Consider the following 14468-nt stretch of genomic DNA (forward strand, 5'->3'; position numbering starts at 1 on the left):
ATATTTAGGGTGAAACATTTATTAACGTCAATAGGAAGGTTCATGAAGGGTTTCTTCAGTGTCTAAAATGTGCACTTCTGACAAACCTGACACCCCACTGTGCTGTTGTTTTTTTTTGAGAGTGTCTTCACATTGCCTGCCAAGGAGATCAGCGCATTTTAAACCTTCCTCCAAGTTGAGCTGTGAGCTTCTTGGTTACTTTTCCTCCGTTTCTCATCTGGGACAGGGTGGTCCATATAACTTCATTGGATACATTTCCTTTGCCAATATGCTTCCTTCTGAAATATGGAGCACTCAATTCCTGCTGTGGTTAAACACGAAGCATTTGCTTTTGTGCACTGGTGCAGTGTTTCGTGGATCTTTGTATGTTTAATCTTAAAGCTGAGCTTCTCAGAGATGATAAACCATCTTTTTTTTTTTTTTTCTTTCCCCTTTAGACTGCAAAAGAATTACTTGGTCATTGTCTTTCTATTTAGATTTTTTGCTAGTTAAAGGATGGACATTTTTCACAGGTTTATAGGACAACCTGTTTGCTACACATTGACAATTCAGTGGTACAATCACTGCTAATGCCTTTTCTTTCTCACTTAAATCCTGACCGAGGGACTGGGTTTAGGCATGTTGCTTAATTTAAGTATACACATAGGAATCCCTTAATACCTCTAGCTGGAAATACACAAAAAATAACAGCAAGCTGAAAGGTGTTTGTTTGCCTTAGATTTCTTGCTCACTTCACAAAATAGCAAAACACCTCACGGTCGTTTGAGTGAAATGGTTTCATTTTTCAATTAAAATTGCCTGGTTTTAAGCAAAGTTGGCTTTTCTTAAATGAAACATGACTTTTCTTGTGTGAAAATGCCTCTGTCCGAGAAATTTGTTCAATTTATTCCCTTGTTTCATCTATTTTCTCTGGATCTTCTTGCCATCGAAAAAAAAAAGGCAAGAAAACAAAGGAAACAGCAAAAGCAGAAGAAAAAAAATACACCAGAAAAACAGGATGAAGCCTTGAAATATCTTCATCTCTTCAACGAAACTTTTCATACTCAAAAGTGCAAAGCACCAGCTCTTTTATTAATGATGGTTTCAGTGTAGTTTCTCAAGGAGAGCAAAGGCAATCGATCACTCATTCACATCAGTAAAGTGCCCTTCATCTTTACTTTTCACAGCAGCGTACTGAGTATTAAACCCACGTTAAATGCTAAAGCTAAGAGAGCAAGTGTGGGAAGGATAATAGGCTAAATTAATCTGCAGGGCAATTTATCTACAGGCCATTTGTCCCTGTCTTTCCTACATACATGTCTGCATGTAGGACACGTTCTTCCACACTCGTCCACCCCAAATCACTCATCGAGTCAATCCAAATTGCTTCATCAGTTGGGATTCACAGAAAGAAACTGATAAAGGCATTGGTGTTTAAGAAAGGGGCTGGTTTAGGGTTCACTGAAGCAGTGAAAAGTTCACTGAAGCACCAGAAAGAGTCAGGGTTTTGGGGGTATGCAGACGTGGCAGTTCCCTGTACTCCATGTGCCATGAAGGGATTTATGCGAAATTCCTAAATAGGGGGACCAAGGCTTCTTCTTTATCTGGTGCTCTTCCCAAATGCAGAAGCTAATGCCTACAGGAGTATATAATATGAGAAAACGTATTGAAGCAGATCCAACAGTTGGCTTTTTTTATCTGCACAAAGTCCGTGGGATTTTGGTATATTGCTTCTCACATTTTGTGTCTGTGGCTTTCAGCCTCTGCTCTAAAAAATAAAAACAAACAAAAAAAACAAACAGAAGTTTGCATAAATTGGACGCCAAGTCCTTAACCTTCCCCAAAAGAATTGGGGTTAGAAAATTAAGACAACATCTATTTTTTCCAGAAATTTCAGGGAAGGGGTACATTTTCTAATCCTCTTGTACAGTATATAAAATGTTTTCTGTGTTTGCAGACTGTGTGCGGGACGCAGAAAGCATGTTGTTCTCCTTGTGTCTCTCTGCAAGTTGTCTGGCTCCATTAAGTCCTGCTGCAGAGTCCAAAATGAAGCAAACCTGTGCTCCTGAAAAACCTAGAAAGACAGCTTTCATCCTAACTTTGAGTAAATTACTGGAAGAAAGGCATGGTAACAACCGTATAGAGATTGCACGTTGCTTTCTGGTGTTGTCACAGCCACCTCTGTGCCTCTGAGAGCTGCTGCAGGGATGCATCCCCATCACCTTTTCATCATGGACATCGAGCAGAAATGCAAAAGACACAACAGAATTAGAAAGCACGAGTGAAGCTATCAGAATACTCATGGTTTGATGACATTTATTGTAGGGTGATAAAAGGATTATCGGGGTAATACCAGGAACACCGGTGACTATTAAGAGCTTGCAGAGGGCAGATGAGGTCCTCAGGCTGGGCAGGAGGAACCTGCCTGCTTTTTGCAGAAACATGATGCAGGGCAAGGGACTACTTCAGCGCAACACAAGTTGTAAAAATGGTTAAAAAGAAGTCATTTGTTTATTAGCACCAACAGGGAAAAAATGGCTATCGTGATCAGTAGGCACCAGGGTTCATCAAAATGAAGTTATGGCAAATTAAATTAATTTCTGTCTCTGATAAGCTAAGAGGCTTACTGACTAATGAGAGGGGGGTGTAATATAGCTCCGTTCTGGCAAGGCGTTCACAAAGGATCCAAGGGGCTCTTTTATTAGGAAATAAAGTGAAACTCGGAAAATTAAAAGTGAACTGGGGAGTAGTGTGGGTGAGAGAAGCAGAAGTCACTTGAGTTGTGACTAATGGCAGCAATGGCTCTAAGCTGCTTCCCGTGGGGTCCTGCTTTGAGCACTCCCTGAGCTGTCAGTAATGACCTGACAGATGGAGTCCGAGGCGATGCTGATTTAATCTGTAGGTGATACGGGGTTAAGAGGGGGTCTTATATACTGTACTGGACATAATTTAGTTGAAAAAACACAAACCTGCATCCCTGGCAGCAGGTCAGTGAATAAGCTGCTTGCAAAGAGTGGTCAAATTCTGTAGGAGAGCAGCATTGATTAGGGCAAGCGTTCTCCTTATTTTTGCAACAGCTGCTTCTTCATTTTTAATTATTTGTTTGTAAGAGTCAATAAAAATAAATAAATAAATAAATAAATAAATAAATAAATAAATAAATAAAAAAAAAGAATAGTGCCTGATAGGTATTAAAAAGACCATGGAAAATTTAACTAGGGTTTGCAGTGTTGTCTTAATTGCCCTGGTCACATTTCTGTGATTAAATTTATGAGGACTTCTGTCTGACCCCAAGTCAGATGTTTTAATCCAGAATCCAGCCCCCCTACAGCCATGATCATCTCCAGAGATGACGTAGCACCAGAGCCAGGTGAAATACCTCCCCTTCTCTTCCCACCCAACCACAGACCATCCCCTGTGTTCCACGAAGAAAAATAGCATCACATCTCCTAATACTTTCAAGTGACAAGCAAATTGGAAATCTATGATGCTTTTATTATAGAATATTGTGTGGCTTGAAACTTGGAAGTAGCAGTCCATTTTTCTCCTGAGTTTTACTCGGCTAGATGATTTACACCCATGCAAAAGGGCTTTGCTGACGGAACAGAATTAGAACTCTTATTTTGCTCTATTGTATATGGTTCCTCAGCATGCAGAAGCAGTTCCTAAAGGGAAAAAAGGGGAAAAGAAAAGAGTTTGACTGTCACTGTGGAGCTGGAAGAAGTAGATTTATCCAGTCTTCCTTTGGTGACTTTAACAATACAGTAAAGATAATTTAAAGCTTGGTAAAACAACTGTTCCTCCTAGCTCATCTTTCTGCTTTGTTTACATCTGCAATAAATACTCAGAGGTGAGAGATGCCCACTGCTTTCATCCCTTCCTGCTTGCAGCAGCAGAGCCAGCAGCCCTGGGGGACGACGCATGGGCTTGTCCGTGGCCATGAGCTATAGCAGTCTAATGCAGCACGACTTTCCATCCTATTGGTGTTTGCTAACACAATTGTTGGACATATCAGCCTGGAAATATCCGTAGCTCTGTTGTAGGACTGTAGGAGCCACCCAAAAAGCGGTGGGTTGCTGCTGTAGGGTGGGCTTCTCTGCAGCACCTCTGCACAGACAGACCATGAAGGACCTCTGTTGGCTTTGGGGTTGGAATTGGCATTCTCTAAAGCTGAACACCTAGGTCAGGTGGATAAAGGAGAATCAGAGCCTTCAGGGACTAAAAGTACTCCTTGCTACTCCATGGCTGTCCCTGTGGCCAATGTGTAAGGTTTTATATACATGTAGTTAGAGTTTGCTGAGTCCTATCTTCAGCCCCCACAGATCTTCACAAAATCCAGCTGTACGACAGGCAAGAGGCTGGCTAAAGTTTTACAATGCAGATAATTTCCTTGTGCATGCTTGATGCACCCTTACATATTTATGCCTCTGACAAATATGGAATATATTTAAATGCAGATACCCAACCTATTTCTGCTTGAGCCACAGATTGTGCTGCTCAGTGCCCTGCTCCGTGTACTGTAATTTTTACCTTTCTATGTACAAGAAAACTGCAGGGAGTGGTAAGCATTACAGCTGCTGTGTAAGAGGCAAGTGAAGGGATTAATGAATGCTGTGTTACCCGGCTTAGTTGTGCCCAAACCTACTTGACCTCCTAGCTCTTTAAATGCCTGCTCCATTGCTGTGTAGTTGAACTGTCCCAAAGGCGATACTAAATCTAACGAGGTTTAAACTAGCATTGTAAATGTATCCTTGGATCTGTACCTGAAAATCTTGTTATTGGTCTTATATCAGGGGTAGATGAAAGTAAAATAAGCCATTCCTTCTATTCTAAGTGGAAATGCCTTTCACCTGCTGCAAATAGAAAACAAAGCTCTTTGGGATTGTTGTGAGTGGCAGCAGGCATGGTGAGGCAGAGCACAGTCTGTCCTCCGTCGGTCTTTGTGGTTGCATTTGGGGTCTGATTATTTTGTGTTGACCTGGTCATTCAGCCTCAACGAACGACACAAGCAGTAGTGAAGCTCCCTCGTTCCATCCCTGCAGAGAGCAGAAGCAGCCGTCACCACATCTGCATCTCCGCTATGCTCATTTTAGAACAGGATAAATAAATTACAGATACGATCGCTCAAAGAACAAGCTGTAAGCAGTTGCATGCTGGGGTTTATGGATTCAGTGGACCACAGTTCCTTGGTAGAGAAAACAGCAGCCATAGGAAACTCTTAGGCAGCAGCGTGCTCTCTCTTGTATTATTTAGTGCATTGTCTTTGCAATCTCCGTGCATACAGAAATGCACAGCAAGAGGTGTTATTCTTCCTAAGAGATGGCCTTTTTGTTTTTACTCTTAGAGTGCTAATTTTCACAGTACCGATGTAGCCAGATAAGACTTTTACAACATTTATATTTTAGGCACTCCGTATCTCTGTAGACTATTTAACTTGCTGTTGTGTGGAGGACTTTTTCAGAAGCACATTGTATTCATCAGAGACATCCCTTTAATTAACTTGCACACTTCCATGGGGAGAGGAATATAAAGAAAACTAATAATAATAATAACAATAATAATAATGGCATATCTTGTTACCATTACATATTAAAATAAAATGCTGCAGGGGGCAAGTTTCAAGGCCCCTATTTTTTAATGAAGATCTTAATATCATTTAATGTAAATTAAATATAATCATTTTCTGATTCCTGAGCATATCTCTGAGGCTAAAGAGTAAGAATTTAATTGTGCTGGCAATACAGTGGGTAATGCTAAAATCAAGCACTAACATGTTAGTTAAATGCATTTTGAATTAAGAGGTGGAAAGCAGAACTTTTAGTTTTTGTACTCCTTTTCCCAGTTTTTTTTGTAGTAGTAGCCCAGTGCAAAGTCTGTGTGAGGTGTGGATTTATTACACAAGGTATCTGACATCAAATTTGCATTAAAATGCAAATGCAGGAGACTTTCTTTACCTTTAGAAATTAGGCAGGACAGATGCAAAAGCCTAACAACCCTTTTTACCTTGGAGATGGGCAATTGCTGTTATGCACATCCCTGACTTGTCTTGTAGGCAGATTATTTAATGTGGTCTGGACAGCAGCTCCAATGTTGTGAAAGGCTCAGTCTTGAGATGGCTCCTTAAGGAATTCATGCCCTTGGTGGCAAGATTTACTTGATTAAAACATTGGGGCTGAGGCTAACTGTGTAGTCCTCAAAGCAGATGATGTGACAGGATTCAATTCCCAGATCCCTCTCCTGTGATGATGGCAATATGGAATACCTGCCTGTGGTGGATATGACCTCTTCCATCTCAAATTAAAAGTGATGCAATTAGTCAGCTGGTGTTTTGGGTCCTGGGATCATAAATAAATGATATGTATTTTGATGAATGGATCCAGAAATGTTATCTTAATTTAACTAATGAGAGCTCAGAGTAACCAGTTATCTGATCCAATCTTCTCTTCATATTAGATTATTTTTCCTTCCTGTATGGCATCTATGACTTCTCTGCACTTGCTCTTACATCTGAATTACTGTTCTGCAGCTAAGAGATGTCATCTTCATGGTACGCTAAGCTTTCACTTGTCTACCTGTTAGGTCCAATGCATTAAATTAATGTACTTTTATCCTAGAGAGGATTTTATCCAAGGATTTTGTCCTAGACAGGATTTTTTATCCAAAACATGATCCACCTGTTTTGTCTGCACGGGGAACATGATTTAGTGGATGAGAACTTTCCTAGGGGGATGAATATTGCAGTTCTTGGTGTCTACATCCATCTGCTCTGACCAGGTAGAAATGACAGTCAATGGAGTGCTTGCTGAGGGGGTTCAATGCTTTTGTAGCTAAAGTTGTGCTTGGAAAAAGGCCAGGTTTGGGGTCTGTAAGATGCATCTTACAAGATGCACTTTCTGCAGAAAGTAAGTCTTGAAAGACTTGGCCTCCATCAGTGCTGACAGAGCAGTAAAGAAGGCGCTGAAGGGCTGGGACTGGCCCTGGGTCTTCAGGACAGAGGGACCCTAATGAGTTGTCTTATCAGTTTTTTAATCAAGGAACTCCATTCACTCTTCATCCCGCCCCCTCTGAAAAAGAGTAGCTGACAAATGAGTTTTTCAGTACAACTGTGACTTAAATGTGTCCTCTAAGGGAGAAAAAAGATTGTTTTCTCTCGGTGGTTTTTTGAGCCTTTCCTGAGTTTTTGATTGAAATATAATTGAAAGCCACCCCTTCCTCAATAAAAAGATTTGAAGTTCTCTCTGTAGAAGTTTAGAGACTGAAAATACCCCAGTGACCTTATGATGCTTGGGAACCAGGGGACTGAGGTAATAAGTGCCTTTGGGCAGCATTTACGTCTCTTCCCCCAACTTTGTGTGGTACTGAGCAGAGACACCAGCAACCAGTCCTTACAAGAAATAATGTTAGTGGGATTTGGGGTGCAAAGGAGGGGGAGAGCTATGGCTGGAGAACGGTCTCATTTGGCTCCTTGCCTGCCTCTTTCACTGCTTGCAATATCTTCTTTGGAGATAGCATATCATTAGCAGGGAGGTGACCTCAGTGAGGAAATTCATCCTGCTCAACATCTGCCTCTTAGAATTCCTTCTAAGCAACGCAGCTTTTCTGGACAAGCCATCAGACAACTCCCCAAACCCATCTCTTTCTCCTATACAACCCTACTTTTGACAATTTCAGTCGCCATACCAACCGTGATGACCTGGCTAACTGCCCATGCTCCATTTTCACCTTATCTTCCCCCCCTGAATTTGCAGGTCTATTGTCTGTGTGCTAATCACAACAGGGACGTTTGGGGTATCTTCTTTCAAGGATTTCCTACAGCCTCCTCATTCCTGCTTGAGGTCCTGGACTTACACAGTCTCGCTGTGGCTCCATGTGATGTGTGGTGTGTTGTCTCGACCACTCTGCAGCTTGAGGAAGTTCTGTAAGTGTCTCATTATGCAATTAATTTCAATTGCAATTCCCATCGTCTCTCCTCCTCTGCAGGCACGCGACCCAGCAAGAGACTAATAAAACCATCACGACTAGCACCAAAGCCATCAAGCAGCTGTCTGAGGTTGTCAGAGGCTCATCCAGGGTACGTGTCATTCAGGATGCTGTTGGGAGAGGGTGCTGGGCTTTGTGGAAGGAGGAATAATGAAAAAAGAAGTGGGTAGTGGGTGCTTTAAAGCTGTTAACTACATGTCTTGTTTTAAGTTCCTGTCCTGTTACACAATAAGCATAACTTGTGTTTGTTTTTAAATCACAAGTGGAAAAAAAACAGCTGCATAAAGCAGTTTTCCCCAAACCTGGATCATCTGGGATTGGAAAGCAATGATTCAGTAACAAAAACTAGCTGACATCTTTCTCAGGGGCTCCCACAGCTTGGGTGAAAGCACTCCAGAAGTTGTCCAGCTCTACATGAATGTGTAATTGGGTAAAGACTCAGTAGTGCAGCAGGTGCACTGGGTGCCAGTGGGTTTGGAAATGTGTTCAAGTGTCCAGAAAGAGCAGAGCAGTGCATTTGTCTATGATGTGTATTCAGTGCTGTATCCTAGCAGGCAGGCAGCGGTGGGGGCAGATAATAACTGGCTATATGGCCAGATCAGAGCTGAATTTTGAATTACAATTTACCCTACAGCAGTTCCATCTGTTGTGTGGACAGACTGGTGTTCTGCATTCAGTATGTTCAACTCATATGGACATCATTGTCAAAAGAGTATGAGTGCCTCCCGTTCCCTGGTCCCCAGTGCAAGGGCTGGACAAGCAGATGATGTCTGACCTTTCCATAAAGACCTTTAGACCCCAAAACGTCCCTGCTGACTTTGTCCCATGGTATGCATCTTGGGGAAGAGCAGCAGCTCGCCGTATGGCATCCCTGGGGAGCAAACTCCAGCTGGAGTGAGATTTGAGAAGTTTCAACTGTATAGCAGGTGATTCAGCAGCTGAAAAAAAAAACAAAAAAACAGTTCTTTTATCCTTGACTATGGACATCAGTTTTCTATAACGTTCTTGCTTCTAGCATCCGTGTATTTTCTGGGTCAGAAATTTACCCGAATTGGGGTTAACTCTCACTCATTTTTGCCATTCCCCAAAATCCTGTACTACAACATTGTTCTCACCATCCTCACACCTGGAGGAAACTCTGCTCTTAAAATAGAACCAGGCTTTGTCCAGGTGGTTTCTACAGATCAGATTTAAGTTACTTGCAAGCAGGAATCTCAGAAAAGGATTTAAGAGTCAAATCACCCCAGACTACCTTTATAACTGGTAGAAGACCTTGTGCAAATCAAACCACCTAAAAAATGAATGGATAGTGGTGTTCTCCAGAGGACAGGGAGGGAAGCATGAAATGATTGTTCTTCACTTAGAGGTATCAACCTTAATGTTTGGAGGTTGTTAACACATTATTTTGGTTCATGATGGCAAGGCCTATTTTTTTTTCCCTTTCTCTTGCACACTCTGAGAATAATTACACCAGATCCTGATGAAACAATAATTGTCTTTTTTTGAGGTGTGGAGATCTGGGCTGTTTCATGTTGATCTCTGGGTTCCATTTTGTGACATAAATTGGGACCAAAAGGGAATCAGCCAAGGGCACGTTAAAACCAATTATAGTGTCACACGAGAACGTCATTATTAACCTTTGAAGCCAATGTTGTGTCCACTGAAAACTGTCAGCAGAACAGCTTTTACTGTCATGTGGAGAAAAATTGCTAAGTTAAAGGGGGAATATTTAGGAGCTGAAGGAAATTGACACATAAACAATTATGGTAATATGAGGAATAAACTCACCGCTCTCTACTGGCATCACATAATAACTTTTTCTGCTCCCTGGTCAATTCATTTAACAGATTTTTTTCCTTAAACTCTTTTTTTTTTCTAACCGTGTGCAGTTTAAATAATTAAACCTACAAATTTTTATATAAAGTCTGTAGTCCTTCTCCCTTATATAGAGTTAATGATTCTGGTGGGTATCGACTGCTGGGTCGGCAAGTCCCTCTTGGGGATCTGGGTAGCATTTCAAACTTTCTTCCCATAAAATTTCTCACAGCGTGAAAAGCCTTCCATTAATTTGGAGCTTTATAGTCAGTCCTTTCCAATCTTTTATTCTATGTATTGCTTTGAATGCACACACATGGAAAGCTAACAAAAAAACACCTTTATTTGCCCCTTATTTTCCAGCCATAGTGCAGAGCCAGCAAGGTACGTGGGGGGAGTTTCTCTGACTTCCCTTGAAGCTCCAGGTGCTGCTGGAGTCAGGATTGCCCAACTGGGCAACCTGGTAGTATTTCAGGAGCAAAGATACTGATCTAAGTGGATCAGTGTGATACAAGGCAGGAGACTGATGTAAAATAGCACATGGTTATTTTAGGGCTTTGTTTAAACTAATCTCAAAGGGCTTAAATAGAGAGGATCTGGATTCCAGGTTTCTGTAGGATGAGTGCTAGACCATTAGATCAGCTCTCCAGGGTGGCAATCTTGTCTTATTTTGTGTATGTAACAAAGTTTATAGACCTTTATTGGTAGAATGGGAGTAATGATATTTGCCCTGTTCTAAAAAAGGTTTTAAATCTTTGCATGATGAACTGTACAACTAAGATATTCTTCTCCACAAAAATACTACCATTAAAAATTAAAGATGTTTATCCTATCCTTCATAAAATACACTTTTGCATTCTTAAGCAGTTGTCTGAAACGGCTGAAAGTGCTGTAAAGTGAATGTTTTGGAGTAGTAGCTTTAACATATATTGGGTTTTGTTTGCTTAGTCTGAGGCTGGGTTTTAGTAAGTAGAAGCAGCATACAATGCTACAGCCATTTTCTTCTCATTATGGTATTAAGGTCTTTATTTGCTTATGTTTCATGAGTCTTTAAGAACAGTTATGGAATTGAGACTCCTTCCACGTAAGCAGGCTGGAGGGAAAAAATACTCCTCTATATTTTGCTGGCACAAAAGGTGTCCAGCTCAGATCACAGACTATGCTGTAGTCCTAACACAAGTGTTATATTGAATATCCAAGATGGCATTTTTGGAACTGCCAGAAAGAGCACAGCATTGTAGCATCCTGGCATCCTCAGGGAAACTGGATTTTTTTTAATTCCACCTTTCAGTTTTGTCCACCTTGTTTATTTGGTGTCTCCCACCAGAACTATTCCCAATAGTTAGGGTCAACTCAGGTGGTTTGAGTTAAGTCAACAGCTTCATTTATCTCTACAGACCTGCTAATCAGTCCTTTTTTTTTTTTTTGTTTTGTTTTGTTTTGTTTTCCCCAATACAGCAGGAACGACTTCAGCTGGACAGGCTGAAGAACCAGCTGTCTGATGCCATCCAGAGATATGGAGCTGTGCAGAAGGTAAGGGGCTCTCTCTTCCCCCCTTCAGTGCATGAATTTGGGATCATGCTATGTGGGAGCAAGCGTGGCTCCCAGAGGTGTGCAACATCTGCATAGTGCTCATCTCCATAGCTGCTCACATGTAATTCCCTCCCTCTTTTATTTTATCAGCCCAGTAGTGTATCATTATATTGAAATATGCGCAAGCATGTGACTGCTGAACAGCTCTGCAACAATAGCAAAAAAATACAAGAAATGGTGCCTTTGCAGGCTGTATATCTAGTGGATGCTCAGTGGTACCCATGGCTGAGCCATGACATTTTTGGGCATTTTTCCACTCAATAAGAGAGCAAGAAGTGGTTGCACAGCATCCCTTTCCCCTTCTCTGTTTGCAGATAATGTATAGGCAATGCTGATATTTATGCTAAATGTTAGCCCATTGTATGGCTGTGCCGCTCTGTGTTTCTGCCAGAAAGTTTCCAAATGCATCTTGTGGGTTGGACCTGTCACAGAGATCAAGCTGTTTAATTAAACAAACAAAACCTGAACTCCAGCTCTTCCGTTCACATCTTGCTCTCCCACTTTACCCTGGGAGACTCCACTGATGTGCACATTTGCTTTGCTTTTAAACACTGTAGTAGCAGCCTAAATTTACCATCCTCAAACCACGTCTCTCTCCCACACTGCTACCTGCACATAACAAATCTGAACATTAAATCAAGTTCTGTGCAAATACAACCTGCACAAACTCTCACTGCTTTCTTATACTACTACATTGAGTTTGGGAAGAATATACTGGAATTATCCTGCTGTAAAGAAATTTGGCTGGTAACATAAACTTAATAACATATCTCTATCGGAACCACTCTGATTGATTGCCAAACATTTGCTGGCTATGATTAAAAAATAATAATAATTAAAAAAAATATTCAGAAACTCAAGTATGGGGACTTTAGATTAAATGACTTTATCCCATTAAATGAGAGTTTGGAAGGATCCAGGTAAAGGACCCCACCCCTTTATGCACACACCTTTTTCATACTTTTTTTAATGCTCATGAGTACAATCCATCTGAACTGTACGTGTGGCTTTTCAAAAAAACCCACAACTGTCATCAATTCAGAAGTGCCAAAATTAGCCACCACATTTTGTGAATGCCCGGTTGCGTCAGGAAACCAATCTGAGTGGTAAATTGCTACTTATCCACGTCCTAGCTGTCATTTCTTAAATACACGTTTCGGTTTTGATAACCTTGTCATTCTGGAAGCTTTGAAGACTTTTAATTCCTGCAAGACCAAACTTTTTCATGCAGTTATACTCCCTTTCTTTTTCTAAACAGCAAGAGCTTTGTCTTTGTCTTGTTCTTTAAAAAGCAGAAAAAATAACTTCATATGATTTCTTCCCTAAATATTTGTATTCTGTTTTCTGAACCATTTTCCTTCTTTTTTTTTCTTTTTTCTTTTCTTTGTTTCTTTTTAATTGAATTGAATTTTATTTTCCTTTTTTACAGAAAATAGCAGAGAAATCCAAAGCTTTGCTTCCTACTGGGCAGAGAAGTAGCAAACAGGTAAGTTCGTGTGTGTCTCGTGGAACTATTTTTCTGGTCTTTCTGGGGGTTTTGTCTACTCTGAAATTCAACAAAACAGTCCTGTACCCACTACCCTGGGAGCTGGGCTCTTAGGCTAAGTGAAATCACACTCCAAGTGTAATTTTGTCAAAGGAGGTAAGATGTTTTTTTATCAAAGCTCTATCTTCAGTTTTAAGATATAGTATTCTGTGTTCTTAATCTACATTAAACTGTGGCTAACAACTATAAACATATGCAAATGCAACCTTTTTTTTTCCCATTTTCTCTCTATATTAGGAAGTTTGTCAATAAACAAATACTATATATGTATGTTGTCAGAGTATGTATAATTCTGTGCTTATATTTAGATTCATGCATGCATTCATGTGTGTGTATTTATATATGATGAAATGTGTGTCTGTGCAAGTATGTAACAAGGGTATAAATGTGTGCATGTGTATATAGGCATGTATATGCATATATATATACACATAGCAATACAAACACATATATACATATAAACGTGAGTGAGTTTAAGACATCTCCACAGATTTCCATGAGAGGTATGATGCCAGGAGATCAGATAAGCTGTGGCATGAGTCCAGGAGAGAATAGGTTGTCCTTTCAAGTCCTGCACACAGAACAACTTTTAGGTGTTTGTACATGATACCTTGCAACCAAAAACAGAACTGTATGTCTAATTTTACTAATTATTTTTGATACCCTTGATACTCTCATCTTTATCTCTTCTCTTCTCTTTTCTTTTCTTTTCGGGGTGGTTAACAGATTTGCTGCTTTTATAATGACTCTTTTTTCCCTACCTTGTTGTACTACATGGTTTTCCAAATCCTCTTTAATGTGTATGTAAGAAATATTTCTAACACTAATGCTTCTTGGTAAGGGAGGGTGGTGATGTCACTGAAGACCCTACCATTAGGGTAAGTCAATGGACCAGAGCTTTAATATTAGATAGATTTTAAGCAGTTATGATTCATCATCAAACCTTGTTCTTACTTGCTTGGGTTTAGGTGTCAATGAACTGAAGGCCTTTGAGTTGCTAAAGTGCTAATGTATTCCTTTACCCTTGCCGAGCATTTCCAGTGGCACTGCTGGATTGATTGTGCACAAACGTTGATTTTCAGCTATGCATTTATAGAAATATTATACGTTTTTTTTTGTGTGTGTGTCTGCCAACTGGTGATCAGTATTGGACATGAGAATTTTCTGTGGTCACAAATGGCATATTCTTGAATTATGGTCAAATCCCACAAATGTCAAACAGTCATCTTAATGGTTGAGTTTGGGGGGAAGGAGGGTTATTTTGCACAATGTGGCTGTGATTTATTGCCATGCAATATATATCAAATTGCTTCTTGTGCTTTTAACCAACTGTGTTGGACTACAACCTGTCAGTGGAGTGGATTGCAGAGGTGGGAGCAGCTCTGGCCTCACCAAGATCACCACATGGTTTCAAGGCCATACCTATGCCACATGGTGTGGGACACTTCCAACCATTAACCAGTGCTAACGGGATGAAGAGGACTAATTACTGCATAGCTGTTGTCCATCCCTGCACCTGGCATAAACCTAGATGCAATCAACTTTTTTTTTTTTT

General features: G+C 40.5%; 1 protein-coding gene across 4 annotated transcripts in view; it reads left to right on the plus strand.

The window, feature by feature from the left end:
* Positions 1 to 14468, plus strand: part of TSNARE1 (t-SNARE domain containing 1) — a 448956-nt gene that overhangs the window by 188190 nt on the left and 246298 nt on the right. For all 4 annotated transcript variants that reach the window (XR_011807322.1, XM_038174847.2, XM_038174848.2 and 1 more), the window contains 3 exons: positions 7960 to 8050; positions 11233 to 11307; positions 12797 to 12853. Coding sequence is in view for 3 of the 4 variants with exons in the window: in XM_038174847.2 (XP_038030775.1) it covers positions 7960 to 8050; positions 11233 to 11307; positions 12797 to 12853 (223 nt within the window). In the remaining variant the exon portion in view is untranslated. The remainder of the gene's footprint in view (positions 1 to 7959; positions 8051 to 11232; positions 11308 to 12796; positions 12854 to 14468) is intronic.

Source organism: Anas platyrhynchos, chromosome 2 (assembly GCF_047663525.1).
Source record: "Anas platyrhynchos isolate ZD024472 breed Pekin duck chromosome 2, IASCAAS_PekinDuck_T2T, whole genome shotgun sequence".
NCBI classification, from domain to species: domain Eukaryota; kingdom Metazoa; phylum Chordata; class Aves; order Anseriformes; family Anatidae; genus Anas; species Anas platyrhynchos.